At 51.4% G+C, this 17,858-nt stretch overlaps 5 protein-coding genes across 5 annotated transcripts; 2 read left to right on the top strand and 3 right to left on the bottom strand.

The window, feature by feature from the left end:
• Positions 1-410: 410 nt before the first annotated feature.
• BBA_04850 (ankyrin repeat protein) lies at positions 411-2,879 on the bottom strand (the record flags this gene model as incomplete). The annotated part of the gene is made up of 3 exons (XM_008599947.1): positions 411-2,110; positions 2,223-2,437; positions 2,500-2,879. 3 exons carry the CDS (start codon positions 2,877-2,879, stop codon positions 411-413), a joined length of 2,295 nt encoding a protein of 764 aa, XP_008598169.1.
• A 1,993-nt stretch (positions 2,880-4,872) lies between these two features.
• Positions 4,873-6,259, bottom strand: BBA_04849 (uncharacterized protein; the record flags this gene model as incomplete). The annotated part of the gene is made up of 4 exons (XM_008599946.1): positions 4,873-5,573; positions 5,649-5,857; positions 5,918-6,110; positions 6,169-6,259. 4 exons carry the CDS (start codon positions 6,257-6,259, stop codon positions 4,873-4,875), a joined length of 1,194 nt encoding a protein of 397 aa, XP_008598168.1.
• A 2,315-nt stretch (positions 6,260-8,574) lies between these two features.
• BBA_04848 (Alpha/beta hydrolase fold-3 domain protein) lies at positions 8,575-9,615 on the top strand (the record flags this gene model as incomplete). The annotated part of the gene is made up of 2 exons (XM_008599945.1): positions 8,575-8,612; positions 8,667-9,615. 2 exons carry the CDS (start codon positions 8,575-8,577, stop codon positions 9,613-9,615), a joined length of 987 nt encoding a protein of 328 aa, XP_008598167.1.
• A 1,448-nt stretch (positions 9,616-11,063) lies between these two features.
• On the top strand, positions 11,064-12,287 carry BBA_04847 (saccharopine dehydrogenase; the record flags this gene model as incomplete). The annotated part of the gene is made up of 3 exons (XM_008599944.1): positions 11,064-11,121; positions 11,179-11,367; positions 11,428-12,287. The coding sequence occupies 3 exons, from the start codon at positions 11,064-11,066 to the stop codon at positions 12,285-12,287; spliced, it is 1,107 nt and encodes a 368-aa protein (XP_008598166.1).
• Positions 12,288-12,568: 281 nt separating this feature from the next.
• BBA_04846 (F-box domain containing protein) lies at positions 12,569-13,875 on the bottom strand (the record flags this gene model as incomplete). Its single annotated transcript, XM_008599943.1, has 4 exons — positions 12,569-12,619; positions 12,674-12,787; positions 12,854-13,345; positions 13,405-13,875. 4 exons carry the CDS (start codon positions 13,873-13,875, stop codon positions 12,569-12,571), a joined length of 1,128 nt encoding a protein of 375 aa, XP_008598165.1.
• Between the last annotated feature and the right edge of the window lie 3,983 nt (positions 13,876-17,858).

Genomic DNA, 17,858 nt, shown 5'->3' with positions numbered 1-17,858 from the left:
TCTACCTTGCTAGCCAACTAGGTCATAGCAGCTTCGGGGAGAGCTTTCCCAACAGTTTAGTACCATGCTTGCACATTGGTCAAGTCAAAGAGGTATCAAAACAGTTAAATGCATTTCCTAGAACATAATGGAGCATTCTAGCTCACTGTTTCTGTCACTGTATCATGTAAGAGTTGTCCCAACCCAATCTGTTGTCAAAGTTCCATCATCATCAGTCGTCTTGCATTCCCAGCATAAATCATGTCGCAATCTCCAATTTCCCATCATCATTAGTCGTGCCAATCTGTTGTCAAAAGTTCCATCATCATCATCATCAGTCGTCTTGGACTCTCAAAATAAATCATGACCCGATCTATTTCCAATTTCCCATCATCATTAGTCGTGTCAATCTGTTTCCTGTCTTTTAGACATCATCGTGTTCGTAGCTGAAACGACACCAGCCGGTTCCGCACCGACTCGGCCCGCGGGCTCGACTCCCGCCGCGCCGCTTCAAGCTCCGCCACCTCTGCCGACGTCCACGGGCCGGCGTCGCCGCTGCCCCAGTCACACAGTAGGGGATCCCAGCCCTGGTCGTCAGCGCACGCGGTCGCAGACTCCTCCTCTTCCATCTCGAGCTGCCGGACGCGGGCATCTAGGTAGACCTCTGCCGTGTTGCCGTCGTGATCGCGGGCGTCCTCACGCGCCCCCTGGCGCACAAACCACGCCATGACAACCCTAGCCGCTTCGAGATCCTGGTACCGCGCCGCGACGATGAGCGGGGTCTCGCCGCGGTGATTCAGCGCGTTGACGTCGGCGCCGGCTTGTACGAGCAGCGCGGCTAGACTCTCCCGCCACGACGCCCAAGCGTGCTGCGCGACCTTGTGCAGCGCCGTGTCACCGACAGAATCTGTGGCGACGACCGAGGCACCCCAGGCGAGCAGGCTATGCGCCACGTCGGTGCCGTCCGAGAACGACGCCGCGAGTATGTGAAGAGTCGTCTCTCCCGTCTTCATCGCCGCGTTGACGTCGGCACCTTCGCCAAGGAGTCGCTGCACATGGTCTACCAGCAGCAAGCTCGTGGCCAGGTGCAGCACTGTTGCGCCGTTTTCAGACACCACAGCTGAGCCAGGCTCAACCAGCACTGCGGCTGCCTCGGACGAGCCCGTGTCCTTGCTGATTTGGCAAATGAATGCTGCCTTGTCCATAAGCTCGTCGAGGTCGAGCTTCGCGCTGGTCGGCGGCTGCAGACACGCGCGGAGGACACCTGGGCGTCGGTGTCGCAACGCTGTCCACAGCACGACATCTCTCCACAACCTCTCGGTTATGACGCGCGCGCGATACATGAACCCTATCGATTGATAGGTGCTGCTATTGTCGCCTTTCGAGTCTATGTGTTTGGTTGTAAAGTCGCGTAGCGTCATACGTGCCTGCTCGAGCAAGCCCGCGCTGGCGCTGCTGGCGCCATCGAGGTTCACGTCGAGACCGTGCAGTAAGAGCTGACGAAAGAGCTCTCCTCTGCAGTATTGCATTGCCACACACAACAGATGGCGGTGTATGCGTTGCGCAAACTTTGACTGTTGGCACAGGCGCACAAGATGCCGCAAGACTGCGTCCTCTTTGTGCCTGATGGCGAACTGAAGTAGCACTATCAGCGATGGCGTCCTCATATCAAGGTCCTTCTGTGTGCGACTGACGAGCGAGCTCACACCCTGTATCGAGACGTCCATTAAGCCGGGCAGGAAGCCGCAGTAGCTGCAGCAGGAAACCGGACACAACGGTCTTGCGCGTTCGGCCACCAGTAATCGGTGCAGCTTGTCTGTGCCGCGCCGCAATTCCGTTCTGGGAACGGGACTGTAGAATATCGCCAGTTCATTCCTATCTTCTTGTGTAAGCATGAGCGGCACTCTGCGCGTGTCGTTGGCTGTGCTCTGTCGGGCTTCGGCCGCTGGGTCGTTGGTTGTTGTGCTCTGCATATACCAATCGTGGGAGCCGCTCCCGGTGGGCACGAATGAGGCACTGGATGCGCCTTGCGTGGCAGAGGACGAAGCGTGTATGCTTCTCTCTCTGCCATAGGCACCATGGGAGTATGTACGGCGAGGGGTGCGGTAGCTCAACCAAGGCGGCGACGGTCCTGTTGTCTTGTTAAAATGCTGTTTGTCCCTGTTTCTAATGTCTCACGTTGGCCTATGTTTTCTCTCGCAGACGATGCAAGCACATAGATACAGAAAGAAAAGACGACTTACCAGGAGGAATGCCGACGCTCGCCGTGACGCCATTTCGTGAGACGAACCTCGCAATCTTATGAGGGGGCAGCAGCCGACCCCGGACAAAGAATTCCGTATCTTTGCCCTCAAAGTGCTTGCGATAGTTCATAATCTCGAGAACCAGCTTCATCTCGCTTGAATTCAGGTTCTTGTGAACACGCCACTGTTTGAGGCGATTCTGATATGCTTTTGCACTGCCAAAAGGTCAAAAAAAAAAGAAAAAAAGCACAACGAGTAAGACGTGAATCTTGCTTACCTGCGGTAAAAGCCATATTGAGCTTGCATAATCTCGACGATTTGCTTGATGGTCTTTTTTTCGTCCAGGTAGAGATGTTTAATGGTCGTTTCAAAGTCGGCCCACCCATGACGGCGCGGCTGCAGCTGAGCATCACCGTCATTGGTGGTGCCATTGGGCAGCCTCGCAGCTGCATCATACGCAGGGATAGCAGGCGGTTCATCGTGCTCAAGCTCCATGGGCCTGAGAAACCATTCAAAGGTCTGTTCCTGGTCATCTAAGTGGCTATACCAGTCATGGCTAGTGTCGTGAGGGATAGTGTCGTGAGGCACCAAGTCAACATTGTCGTCGCTCGTATCTCGAGGCAGCTCGCCCCAATGATGCGAGCGGGCGGGGTCCATTTCAGCATTCATAAGAGCGCAGAATGAGAGTAGAGCTGTCTTTCTTTTCCTGCTCTACTTTGCTTCTTCTATTCAATCTGGGCCCTGCTGTACAGTTGAAAAGTCTAGAACGTCAATGGACCAGCCGTCCGTGGTTTTTATACTCGCCTCGAAGAAAGAAACTCGACGCCTAACCCCGGCCTACAACGTTGGGCACCCTGTGGTGAAATGTGCCACACGCAAAACACACCTCCCACCCGCAGCAGAACATCACAAAACACCCCATGCAGGGTGCAGGCACGAGGCTGACACAGATTGTCAACTCGGACGAGAAGCCTGATTCTAGACTTGTTGGGGGAAAGGGGGGGGGCAGTTCCCGCCAGTGGTCACTAATGTGCTGCCGACCGCCACTATTACGGGGAAGGCGCGACTAGAAGTCTGTCTGCCCAGTCTGTATAGTGGTACAAATTCTGCCAGCATGTCCAATTGCACCCTATTGGTAGAATGGCGTGGCTGATTCCGAACATAGAGGCCGTGATTGGCCGTCACCATGGACATGGACAAGCTTGTGTGTGCGGGTAGCTCGTCCGTGACGCACTGTTTCCGCTGTTCCCTGTGATCAAGTCAGTCTGCCCCTGACCCTTTCGAGCTTCGCTGTCATGGCCACCCTCCAGACACTTGATCACTACTTATTGTCGGCCCTCTCGTAGCAGCTAGTGTTCCCGTATCGACCACATACGTAAGGTTGCCGCTCTGCTTTCTTCAACTGACGTGCCTGATTAACCAAGGTACCTCGTGTCTACGACTGTTGACGGCAAGCGCGACAGCTTCATTGAGACATAAAGCTAACCCATATGATAAATGACTAGTTCGCCTGTTACCCCGCCGATTTTCTACTTTCATTTGGAAAGAAAAGAGTCTGGACATACTTGTTTGGCAGAATCCGGTTTTCTTAATAGTTTGGCTCGTGGCAGGTGATGGGTTGCTTGTTCAATGGGGGGTCAAGGTGCATATATAATATGCAGTTGTTTCACCGCCCTTGTTGTGCCACACGAGTGAACGCGCAGTGCGTTGGCACCATAGATGCCGCGTCGTACAAACACGTCACTGGCTTAATTTGGCAGTAGCGTCTTTGTAGCAGTAATGCTGCTCAGACAGAACCCCCTCTCATCGCTCGCTATCGAGGCTGTGTGGAAGATTGTGCCGAGGGAACTTGGCCACGACAGTATGCTCGCGCCGAGAATCAGACATGTACCTGACATGTCTCCTCCGCATCAGCAACAGGAGAGCGTTGTGTTTGCGGGTTGTGTCACTGTTGCACTCGGAATCTGGTCCCGTGCAGCTCCCTGTTCGTTGAATGTGCTTCACGGTCGCACCCGTCTGCTCCCCCTCCCCGCCACAAGACACTGCTGCAGGTAGCTTATTAGCTACCTTATTTACCTAGGTAGCTAGCCAGCATAAAGAACCCGTACCCGTCGATAAGTCAATGGAAAAATCTTGGAAACGAAGAGTGACACAGAAATAGACCGGATTATGAGAGAAACCAGATGAAAAAGGCCCTTCCAGCCTCTGATTCCTAAAACCCGGCTAGCTAATTAGAAGGGCATCGGCAAGTAAGATCGACAGAGAAAATGTGCAGAGAGTATGCAGAAATATGCAGAAAGAGTACATTACAAAATCAAGTCACTGCTGACCGGCGTCCGCAGGGAGATTCTGCAGACGACACCCGATTCAGAGGCAGTGTAGCTCCCTCAAATTGTTGACCACATGTCGATATCTAATCAAGAAGCGAAATCACACAAGTCTCATCTATCCGTTTAAATTCATAACTACATTATTTATACAAGTGCAAAACAACGGATTATCCCCGCTCTCGTTTCCCCGATTTCACGTTTCCCGAACACCGATTTTCCGTTTGCCGATTACCTCCCCCAGAGCTAGCCAAGCGATTTGGTCCGTTATGCTTTATGAGTGAGCTGCCTCGACCATGCAACCCATTCTTCAAATCGCCCAGCTACCTGTTTACCTGGTTTCTGGGAAGCTCGGATTCGTCGAATATGTTAATTCGAATAGCTGAGGGGTCCCCGAGGCTGTCCCCATGCACACCCGACAGCTCGATCTGGCGGGGAGCGTTCACCTGCACCGAAAGCTGGTCGAATCCACCATCAGGAACGAACGCTGTCGGAAACGAGTACAAATACTGCCCACAGAGTTGCTGCAAGTTGTTGGGATAAATGTTGACTGCATGCCCCCCCAAACCGACCGCTAGCTCGCCCGCCTCGTTGTTTGGGAACCATTCCGGGATGCCCTCAGCTGTCTGCTGATGCTGGTTAGACGCGGGGTTGACGAAAGAGACCACGGCCGGGAGGGCACACGAGCCGCAACGAAAGCATAGAGGATATGTAATTGCCTCCTCCGACTCAGCTGGCAAAAGCTGATGCATGCAATTCACGCCTAGCGATACCTGTTCGGGATTGGGCCACAGAACAGCAGGCAGGTTGACAGGGTCTGGTGGTGCAAATTGGAAAAGCTCTCGGTCTGTGGCGGCCGCCGTTACAGTGTTTGCTGATGTGACGTGCAGCAACTCTCCCAAGTCACTACTCGTCGATGGCGTTGCCACTTCTCCGAACCCGTCCTGCGTGACCATAATCGAACTGTCGGAGGGATTGATCCAAGGAGGGGTGCAGTAGTACAGCCAGAACGGCGGAGGCTTTACTGTTTTATTGCAGATACCATTAGATTTGACTTTCGCGAGACAAGACGTTCGGTTTCGATTCATCAGCAACTCACAAGTTGGGTCGTCGGGTCCCAAGGGCTCCCCATGATCCTTGATTATCCTCTTGAGCTTGTTCTGAGACACGAGCCGACTCCACGCCATAAAAGCCGTCTCCTGGCCACATTTCTGCTTGCGCCAGAGCCATATCTGGGCAATTATGCGCTTCTCTTCGGGCTTCAGATGTTTGCGCACATGCCAGGCCTCAAAGCGATCTCGAGACTGTCTTCACTGCCGATGCAAGGTCAAATTATCGAAAACGAAAAGTGGCCAGAGATGCACTCACCTAGCGTGGAAACCCTGGGCTTTCATAACGCTCACAACACTCTTGAGGGTCATGTCCCGACATATGTAAAGCTCAATTAGGGTCTCCTCCTGGTCCTCCCACTTTTGTGAGCTTTGTTGCGTTTTCACCACGAGGCTGTCGGTGCTGCGAGGCACCGCCACGGTCCTGTGGTCCGATCCAGCAGACACTCTACCTGATAAGACTCTGTCAAAACACCCTCCTGCAGGAAGACGGTAGTAGAAGAAGCATACCAGTGAAGTCACTGACAGAAGCGCCATAGGTGTCGGAGCAGATGGGCTCTTGAAACCCCTCGCCGAGTAATGAAGGGCCGAGTATGTTCATTGGCTGGTCGGAAGATGTCGTCTTGGTCGAATTCTTTGGCGTACTGCTGTTTCGAGAGCGGACTATGGCTCTAAGGGAACAGGACAGACAGAAAGGAGACGACTTTTACATCCCAGTTTTATAGAGCACTGCGGCGGCCTTTAAAATGTACAGCATCATGACTGTGGGCAATACAGATGACAATTTGACAAGGTTTTATTTAGCCAGAACGTCAACCCAGAAATGACGAAATAAAATGACCAGACGAGATAAATCCAGACGAGATAAATCCAGACGAGATAAATCCAGACGAGATGAATTCAGACGAGATGACACGGGCCAATGACATGGAGAGAGCATTGACGGTAGCGAAATGCCCTGACATGAGGACTAGATCGGGATGGTGGGGGCGGTGTTGTGCGAGCGTGCGCATCGTGCGCATCTGTGCAGTACTGTCCGCTGGCTTATTTATGTGTCTTGGATGGGCTGTCGTGTTGCATTAAAATTGTGGACCCGCACCTTCATTGATGTGAATTAGTTAGGCTCTACCTTAGGCATGCCCATCCACCCTGCACGCCCGTATAATCGGTTCTGGCGTTGCTGCCGTCTTAAAATTTGGTATGTAATGGCTAATCCGCTCTAATTATATATGCTGACTACATTTAGTTATCAAATGAGGCACAGCCTACTGTCAGCAGGCTCCGCTCAGGGCCATTGACGTCGCGCGGCATCGGCAGATGAGTGGGATGATATTGAAATAGCTGTACTAGACGCGAGCAGTAAAATACACGATGAATACCGCTATGCCAGGCAAGCTCTGGTACCAACAACATATTCCTTGACGCGCAAATAGCACACACTCATGTACGTAGAGCTTGTAGCGTCGGCACTGAAATAAAAGTAGTGTACGGTACGCTTTTTCTGTTATTCCAAAATTTCCCACCTCTACTTTGATTAGTCTGCGGAACGACGACAGTCTTGGCAGTTAACTACTGCTAAAGCATGATATCCCTGCGTATACTACTGCAAAAATGATCAGCCGAGTGCCTGGATCCTATTGGCAAAGTTGTGGGCGCGGTATGCCTATACAAAAGCGAATAATCTATCAAAAATTTGATCGAGAGCAGCTATGGAGTTTATTCGATTGCAGCACTCTATGAACCTTCATGCCACAACAAAAAAATTCAGTTGGCATAACATTTAGCAAACCACGGAACATTCGCAGAACTCTCGGGGGTGGGATTTAAGTTCAACTTGTCTTAACTGTTCAATGATAAGACGTTTAGACGTTCGCTTTTCTCTCTCTTTTTTCCCTCAATCAATTGGCCGCGACTCATCAAACTCGACGTTTCACGTTGGAGGCGCCACCGCGGAACCAGGCAGCAATCCATGATCCGAGCCTGTGCCCCACCCCTCCCACCCAACCCTGTTCACTCCGTTACTTACCACTGTATTTGTAAGCCATATTAGTGGAGCTCGACAAGTTTGGGCAATCAAGTGCGAGAGGCTGTTTACTCCCTCAAGCAGTATCCTGAATTATCTTCCGCATTTGTCTAAGGTTAGCCTTGTTGATACACGTATCACCTACTCCGGCACTGTTCGGCTAGGCCTACAAATGGTCTTTCGCACCGCATTCTGATTCGGGCCAAGTGCTAGAGTATATGTACGGCACGCCTTCTCCACCTCACTCCGTCACCGATCTGTAAGATAAGAGGGGAGACGCTCGGTAAACGTTACGCCGACCAAACCCGACACTAGCATTAATAATAGCTTAATTAGCAGTTTGAAATATGCATGGCGAGGGACATTATCCCTGAGACCACTGCAAGGCCAAGTAGATAATGCTAGACAGATAGTAGCCTACATGTGCAGCAGGTACGGTGCAATACACTCCACTAAGCACAAAGCAACGCATGAGAATCCTATGGCTTCTTAATATAAATGTGATGCAAATTAATCAGTACATTATAGATTATATTTATTAGTTCTTAACGTAGCGCACTCTGATATTTTGCTTATCTCACTTATACTTGTTCGCATGTTTCTTCCAATGCTAAAATACCAGTGTAGTAGCTGCCTGTGGTGGCGACTAGGAATCTTACAAGTTTTAGAGCAGCCATTGAGACAGAACTGCGCTATTTAAATAGTTAGCACCTGACTTGTTATAACTTTCGGTCACGTAGCATATAAAGGGCCGCGTTATCGCTTCCATCAACGCGACTTACACAAGTAGAGCACTCATCTCTTTCGAACATCCGCTTCACTCGACATAAACCCTTTATCACCGCAGGAGCCACCCATCAGCTGGTCAATTGAGAACCCCTCCACTACGAACAATGGACATCTTTGACGACTTTCGCATACTTGATGAACCGTAATACTCCCCTGACTGATTTTACGTGAGAGTCTTAGATGCTGATAGAGACAGTTTCGTCACGCGAGATAGCCATGCCATCATGGCGCACATCTTGTTGCCCAAAAACGCCCCTTCGGGTCCTCGTCCAATCATCATCAATTGGCACGGCGGCTACCTTATCATGGCTCACGGCCTCTACGCTCCGTATTTCCCGCAATTCATCCTCGATCTTGCCAAGAAGAGCGATGCCATCATCATCTCGCCTGACTACACACTTCTGCCGCACAACGATGGTCTCGCCGCTGTCCAAGCTGATGTGCTAGCCTTTCACAAGTGGCTGCTTTTCTCATTCGCCTCCATTTTAACAGCCAAGGCCCCTTCGTACGAAGCAGATCTTACTCGAGTCTTGCTCAACGGCGGCTCTGCCGGTGGTTACGTGGCCACAACGCATGCGCTGGCCTTCCCCGACTTCTTCCGAGCTCTTGCCCTCACCTATCCGATGCTCAACTTCGATACAGAGTGGTGGCGTAAAGGAAGCCTGGATACTGGCTCTCCGAACCCCATGCTCTTACCAGATGACGCATTCATTCCTGACACAGCAGCCATAAAGGAGAAGATTCAGCAACACCAAGGAGGCGCTCGGATCTCTGCAACAGAGGACATAGAGCGCCTGGGATTTGCGGTATCCGTCGCCCGCAAGGGACTGTTTCACGATCTGTTCAGCCCTCACGGCAAACTTGACGAAGACTCAAATGTATGGATTAACCGTCGTATTCAGGCTGGTGCCAAATTGCCAGAGCGTATATGGTTATTACATGGCGGCGCCGATACTGCTGTACCGGTTGAAACATCCATTGCCTTTGCCGAAACCATGAAGAGTCAAGGTCGGCCGATACGCTTAGATATAGTCGAGAACAAGGAGCACGGATTTGATGCAGAGTGTTCTGCCGGCTGGAAAGCCGAGAAGGATCCGATCATTCTTAACGGGCTAACTTGGCTCGTGGATAAATGGCTCGAGTAAAGGCACCAACTCTGCGGAAAGCTTGCGCCAGGGTGTTTATGTGGTGGTGTCTCTGTAGAGCAAGTTTGGCCCTTTCCTTGAAACCATTGTTTGATAAGTTAAAGATATCGAGACTAGTATAATATAACGCCTTCCCTCTTGCATCTTCCACCTGGTAGACGGCTGGAGGCAATGCTGAGATAAGCCGAGCCGCACACTGGCTCGGATCGCTACACTATAACGACTGACAGGAGTAGAGAGATGTCACGGCCCACCAGGGTCACGTGCGAATACGCGGCTATAAAAGAGCGAGAACGTAGCGAAAGCCACTGGAGGAGGACTTCTCTCCTCCAGTGATCAATAAAGTCATTATTAGGAACTACTTGCTACACCCTAGCTACAAACCAGCTACCTTCTTGCGACCTATCCTTTCTCCTTCTTCGTGCTAGCCGCATTCTTTGACAAGAGATGAGAGGCAGTAGGCAAACGGGCAGTAGTGAAACATTAACTTAAGAAATGTGTATATAGGGAATAGCTGTAGTCCCGAAGAAATCTACTGCTATTAGATCTACGTTAAATCTAGAGCCTGCTTCTAATAGTCTATAGTGTAGCTTTGATAGAGATTAATAAAGATAGGTAATCTATATAAAAATTTTCGAGTAATGCTAGGTGGACAAGTGCCAAATTGCTAGGTGGACAGGTGCACGTGACCTTGCGCGATGCTTCATCCTACATGACAATCTATATATATATATATAGAAGTATTATTTAGGCAACGCGCCGCGGCCGCCATCAACGCCGCCGCATCAACACCGCCGCCGCCGCCATCAACACCATCGCCGCCGCCATCAACACTAAATTTCCCTATAGCGCCGCCAGCGCCGTCACTAAGCTTACTTAAAAACGCCTTTTCGCTTAGGCTAGATAAATAGTTCCTTTCTATGTATAGATGCTATTAATTTACTTTAGTGGCGGCGGCGAATGTTAAAGGAAGAGTCTATAGAGGTACATAGAATTAAGTGGGCATGCACGCAGAAAGCCAAGTATCTCACGTCACGTGCACCTGTCCACCTAGCAATATGGCACTGTCTAATCTGTACCTAGCATTACTAAAAAAAAGACCAACCCCAAGTCGATGCAGCTATTTCTTACCGCGATTGTAGACAACAAACGCAAGCAGATACGGAACGCAAAGGAACAATAAAAATCTCCGACTACTACATGAAAGGAATAGTGAGATCTCCAAGCTGATTCGACGGGACACACCTATATCCCATCGCCCTTGAGATGCCGGCAACGGCGCCGATTTGTTAGCTGTCACGTGCCTTCGGTGGGAAGGCCGGCGCTAGCCGACATCGGCTAGCTTATTACGTACTGAGTCACTTGTGTCACTCGTCACTTACAAAAAGAGCTTTTCCAGCTTCACTTCTCACGACTTGCGAAAGCTTTCAACTCATAAAATTACCACCATGGCTACCGTTATTCACCTGAGATCCGAGACCAAGCCCTTTGAGAGGCGCTCTCCCCGTATGCATTCCTGGAAAGCTTCTCGCAAAAGCTCATAGCTGACAAAACTTCATCAAGTGTCCCCTCAGACCGCAAAGGCTCTCATTGATGCCGGCTACGTCTTGCGCGTTGAGGAGTCGACCGACCGCATCTACAAGGATGACGAGTTCAAGGCCGTCGGCGCCGAGATTATCCCTGCTGGCTCATGGGTCAAGGCGCCCCTGGACCACATCATCCTGGGCTTGAAGGAGCTCCCGACAGACGGCTGTATGTAAACGGGATGGATGGGCTGCGCGACCTCTGTCACTAACTCTCAACGATCTCTAGCGCCGCTGTCGCACAGCTTTATTCACTTTCACCACTGCTTCAAGAAGCAGGATGGGTGGGCGACTGAGCTCTCCCGCTTCGCCAAGGGCAACGGCATTCTCTACGATCTCGAGTTCCTCGTCAACGAAAAGGGCCAGCGCGTAGCCGCGTTTGGCTGGAGCGCTGGCTACGCCGGCACGGCCCTCGCGCTGCTCTCCTGGTCGCACCAGATGCTGCACCCGGGCGTGCCGCAGGAAGCCGTCCCCGCCTTTGACTCGGCCGAGGAGCTAATGACCCGTGTGCGCTCGGCCCTTGCCGACGCGCTGCCGCTCAACAACGGCGAGTACCCGCGGCTGATGATTATCGGCGCTCTGGGCCGCTGCGGCAACGGCGCTGCGGCGGCCTGCGAGGCCGCCGGCGTCCCCGCCGGGTCGCTCATCAAGTGGGATCTGCCCGAGACGGCCAAGGGCGGGCCCTTTGACGAAATCACCGCTGCCGACATCCTCGTCAACTGCGTCTACCTGGGCGCCCATCGCGTGCCGCCCTTTACCACTCTTGAGAAGCTGTCCAAGCCTGACCGTCGTCTGCGCGTCATCTGCGACGTCAGCTGCGACCCCAACAGCGAGAACAACCCGATCCCCGTCTACTCGGGCTACAGCTCCTTTGACAGCCCCACGGTCGCGCCGTCGGGCTCGCTGGACGGACCCGAACTGCGCATCATTGCGATTGACCACCTGCCGACCATGATTGCGCGCGAGGCTAGTGACGAGTACGCGGGCCTGCTCCTCCCCAGTCTTCTCGAGCTCAAGGATCGCAAGACTGCTGGCGTGTGGACCCGTGCGGAAAAGACGTTTCGAGACCGCGTCGCAGAACTGCCTTAGTTGGGGTCCGGACGGGCAATTCACGTCTTGATGAATATTTTTGATAGTGTAGTGATTCCCGAAAAATTGGTTGATGGATATATAAAACAGCATTGTGTTGTTCTTCTCCTTGCCCGCATTCTGTGCTGTCTAGCCGCCGATGCTTGCAATCCCTCTCTTGACTTGCACGTTCACTCCAGCAACGCACTGAGCCCTGAGCCCTGACCATGGAGAGCTCTGCGTAGCGACCTGCAACCAGCAGCAGACTGTATTCACTCCCGATAGCTATCTATGCATTCATGTTAGAGGTATTCCGAAATCACACCCAGATTGATTAGCCCATCTCCCCAAGCCTGTACCCTATTAGCATCATGTTCTCAATGTACAATACGGGCCTGCAGACTCACAAAGTGTCCGTAAAAGCCAGTAATGGTTGTGCCGCTGGCAACATCAACATTCTTCATCCGAAATCCATCTTTTTTCTTGCCCAGGCTTGTCGTTCTATCAAAATTGGTACTCATCTGCTCAAACAGTCAGCATTTGCTTTCTCGCTTCTGGTATCGCAATGGGTGTGCGCAAGGTCTCACCGTCAAATACTGAATAATGCCATGACGAAGGTGTTCTGGATAATCCGGATTCTCGTAAACGGCAAGGCCGACAGAAATCGAGGTAATTCGTTCGCCTGCAGCCCCGTCGATGGAGAAGAGCAAAGCCCCCTCCATTTTCGACGGTCCACAGCGACCAAAGCTCTCAGAAGCTGCATTGCCAGTCTCGGGAACGTCACAATCGTACACGAATTGCAGGCCGCTCAGAGAGGCGTTGTCGAATTTTATCATTACACCTTTCACGTGAGGCAAGTTCTTGCCTCGTTGTCCGCCGAATTTGATCCAAGAGATTGGCTGGTATGTGGTAGACACGGGGCGGAGGCCAGTGAAGGAGCCGTCATTGAGCACTAGGTCCTCGGATGGCACTTTGGGATACCAGACTGCTGTATGACGAAGGTTCGTATCTTCCGGCTCACAACTTGTTGTGCTTTCGGTTTTGTCGCAATATACTGACAGAGCAGTAATTTTGTAGCCCTGTGATGTTAGGTCAGACCGCGGGGAGGTCTTTCTAATTTTGAGCAAGATTTACTGACATCACAGGTTACCCGCAGGCGGTTCACAGACTTTTTTACTCCAAGTAATTCAGAAATGGGCACGCCTTCGGTACGGCCAATCCATGAGCACGCGTCTCGTTGTGGACCGACGATTTGCAGGGCGCGTACCCCGTGCGGTCCCAAGGCCACATTAAAGCCATGCAGTGCCGCGACACTGTAAAGTACTTCACCACTGTCGAATGCAAACCCCGCAAACTGTTCTTGCCCATCAGCCTTTCTGATAATCCGAATGCCTGTAATGTAGTCCCAGATTCCAGTATTCACCATGGCAATGCCAATGATGACAGGTCCCGGAGGAACTTGCATCTCGGTTGTCGTGGTCGAATGCATTGGAGCGCTCGATAGCTCCAAAGTTGCTACCGAGTTTGGCGAGAAGACACTGCTAGGGAGTGAGATCCAACCCTCCAAGCCACCAGTGTCTAGCAGTGTGTCTGAAGTGCTGCTAGCCATTACAGGTGGTCTGATGAGCGGCAGTAGTTGGCGTGCTAATTTCCACACACGTTGGCGATTCATCAGTGGTGGGGATGAGGCATGCGTCGTCGAACTGCGGTAGAGACTTTGAAGAGCGCCGATACTGTGTGCGACTGCTTCGTCCCTCGCCTCAAATATAAAACCCCTTTCGCCATCAGGCTCGAAGCGAGACCGCCAAAAGCCAAGGCTGGAAAGCAGAGATTTAAAGGACCAAGACGATTGTCGAAGGTTCAGCGCATCTTTTGTTTCTAGATGGATTAAAATCATCTCACGCAACTCCCAGGGGAGCCGAGAGAAGCAGTCGCCGCGACCTCGGGGTTCTAAAGGTGCATTCAAGTTTGACGCATCATCTTTGGATGCGTGTGATGCGGGAAACCTCCCATTCGGGGCCAATTTCAAATCTGAGCCGCGAAACGGGTCCTCCAGAAAGCCGAGACGCTCTAATTCCTCATACTCGAGAGCTCTAAATATCTCCTTCCATGGATACCATTCTTCCGTGTCCAGCTTCAAGCGACCGCCGTAATCATGACCCCAACTCACGCCGTTGAACCAGAGTGGAATTGGAAGTGACTGGCAGACCTCCACCAGTCTATTCTTCGACAATGCGGTTGCCCCGCCAGCCTTCTGCAAAAGACACCAGCAGGCATCGTGAAGCACGAAACCATGAGAACCATCAACAGCTGGCTGGCCCATGACAGAAATCTCGAGAAGACCTTCCGGGTTTAGTACCGTATCCCATCGAAGATTTGGCTTTACTGGTACGATCCATGATGGATCATCGTGATATTGTGCAACTCCGCTGACAAAAGTATGAGCACCCTTGCGATATACTAGTCGCGTTAGCGTTCATTACAATTTCCACGTGCATCAAACTTACCAGCGCGATATTCACGCAACCAGTCTTCTGAATCTGAGGATGGACTACTTGAGATCCCGATACCGCACAAGACGCAACTGTAACGAACAACCATCAAAAGGGCCAATCTGATACTTGACCGCGTTTCTGCGATCAAGTTTTGTGTGTATTTTTCGTTCAACAAGCGCGTCGGCGGAACCAAAACTCATCAATCTTTGACGGTGCAATCCTGCAACGGCCCACTCACTCTCTTGCCTGGCCCGTGGTTGGCTCGGACGCGTTCCTCGCTATAATTAAGCGCCGCCATGATCTTGAAAATACTACCGATATGCGTTCTATCTTCCTTTATGCATATCGCTGCATACAGCAAGTCATTTTAGCATGGAAGAGCTGAAATACTGGCTGCACTTTGATATAGTCTCCAGCAAAGTCGGAACCATTGGGATTTGGAGGGCGCATGCGCATAGGAAGGATGGGTAGGTATGCATATAACGAAACATGCAGTTTCATCGGAATGACCGGATTACGGACCGCATTAATCGAAGTTTACCCCCTGCTGCGTACGCCGTTGAGATAGTGGTGGGAAAGGCGCTTAACTACTGGTTAGTTAGTGGTCATTTGCGGACAGTGGTTGGTAGTGTGTAGGTCGCCAGCGCACGTACATGGCGCCTGTTTCCCGAATATTTGACGTCTAAAGCCTGTCGCCTGTCGCTGGTAGCGTAAGAATGTCACGAAAACGACCGTTGTAAGGGTCAAAGATCGGGGGATTCCAGTAGATACTTCTTCTTTGATCCTTTGATAGCACCACATGCATGTGTAGTTCTCTCTTCGAGACCTCGATTTGATAACCCCAAGAAAAGAGTAAGAGGACAGCTCTAAAACCAGATTATCGAGCTAGTCCTTATCAGAAGTCTATTCAGAAGTAAAAATAGCGCGTATGTAGATATAACTCGTAAAGATTTGCCGACTTCGACCATTCCTAAGGTCGAGCCTTTCCACGCGCGACTGCCAGAGCTAGCGACGCGACAATTCTATTAATACAAGCAGAAAGACACCCCAAATTAAGGAGAAACTTTTTCGGATGGCCCCTCTAAATTTACACTGTCCTGCCTGTACAATGGATTCGACTGAAACGGGGAATGGTGGCTCAGACAGTGACATGCTTAGACTGCCACGAGTCGCTTCACGTGGCGAACCTTTCCCAGTCTGATCCTTGGGAACATGGGTTTATTGGCACCGATTAAGAAATGTCTTGGACCGGATCGATGGAACAAGTCGCAGGATAAAACAGGCTGAAAGAAGGAATTGGCTCCGGTATAACCAAGACACGACGCGTCGATCAGGAGCTCAATTTAGTTCGCGGTTGCCACCATTGCATCGCACCAGGCTAACCCTTGCCATCAAAAACACGATGGGGAAAAAAAGGGAGGATTTATCGACGATGACGTTTCAGCAGGGGTCTTCGGTATGCAAATTGGGGGCGGTTCAAGGACGCGACGTCGACGGGCGCCTAAAGAAACTCGCCGGTCAAGGTAAACAAGGACGCGAAATGGTAGAAGAAAGATGATTGAATAAAAAGTCACGATACTGACAGGGGAGAAAACAAAGTCTATTTGGTCCAAGGGGCGTGCTTACAGGGGAAACGCGATGCGGTGGAATGGTCTTGGTGCCACGCACATTCCAGACATGCGGCGCGAGTGCGAGCACACAGTGTCAGGTTTTAGCTGAAGTGGTTGGGATACATGCAGCTAAAATGCAAGGTGTTGGGAAGGCCTCTTTTGAAAGGAAAGAGAAAAAAAGGCCTTGGAACCCAACCTCATGATTGTCGAGCGGCAAAAAAACGAGTGGTTGACAATGGTTCGTCTCATCATGCATTGGGCATGGGGGGTTGGCTGGGAACAAGCTTGGGCAAGAAAAAAGGTTTGTGGCTGGGCGTTGAGTGAAAGAGGAAATGCCAGAGCACTAGCCACATGGTAAGCCACAATTACGGATGGACCCGACCACACTGGTCGAGTGGGGGGACTTTTGAGCTGTGGCTAATGCGATCGTGGAGAGAGCAAAGCGCTGTGGCTGGGAACACACAGCTGCAGCCTGCAAGCCGCCATCTGTGGCTGCAAAGTCCCCCGCCATGAGGGTAAGGTATGACGACATACCCACGCTACTTGGGTACCTAGGTAGGGCTAGCATCACCCAACACGAGCAACGCTGTGGCGCTAGACTTTCGGCTGGTGGCTGAAAATAGGCATAACTGTCTTCCCATCACGTACACAGTACGGAGTACAGGCTGGACAGAAGAGTACAAAAAGCAAGCGTCTTATCGTGGAAAAAAAAATCAATCGAAACGTACTCATCACAAGTAAATTCCAAATTGAAAAAGATCAGCAACGCAGAAAAGAAACAAGCCAAGCTTGCTAGACGTCTGGGGATGCGACCGGAAACCATTTGCCATGGAAGCCAAGCCCACCACACCACTACATTTGCGACACCAATCGCAACAAGTGTGGTGGTGGTGCGCTGTGCGGCCAGGTTTTTTTGCCCTCCGTAAATCTCAAAGCGCATTGGATGGCATGGATGGCTGCTACATGCAGGATCACCGTTTGTCCGTGATGCGGTGAAGTGAAAGAGTTGCAGTACTCCAACGTAAACACATGTACGGTGGCTGGTGCAGAAACGGCAGTGCGTTGCGGCCTTGATTGGGTATAATGAAGCGTAGGCCATGGCTGTCTGATAGGGAATCGAGGAAATTTTATTGCATGAGCAGATATGGAAAAATGAGCGCTTGAGCTCTATCGCATCGTCATAGTTTGGACGAACCCTCTACACATAAAGTGACAGGCGTCGTTTCGCTCGGCCCCTCCATCCCCGATGAGGCTGTTTGAACCTCTCTGCCGTGTGCGCTAGCGCAAGGGGGGGGGGACGCGATTTCTGCCCCTCCTCATCAACCCTCGAAAAGCGATCGTCTTACAATGAGCAAGTACCAAAGGAGAAAAAAAAAAAAAAGAAAAAGTACGATGCATGTTCGAGGAAGAAGAAACGGGCGAGTTAATCCGGGGATGCCAATGCCCATGAACACCACCCTCGCACGAATTACTCGATGCCCAGAAGA

This window comes from Beauveria bassiana (genome assembly GCF_000280675.1).
Source record: "Beauveria bassiana ARSEF 2860 unplaced genomic scaffold BBA_S00011, whole genome shotgun sequence".
NCBI classification, from domain to species: domain Eukaryota; kingdom Fungi; phylum Ascomycota; class Sordariomycetes; order Hypocreales; family Cordycipitaceae; genus Beauveria; species Beauveria bassiana.
The sequence above is the reverse complement of the archived record's forward strand: the minus strand, read 5'-3'. Positions and strand labels throughout refer to the sequence as shown.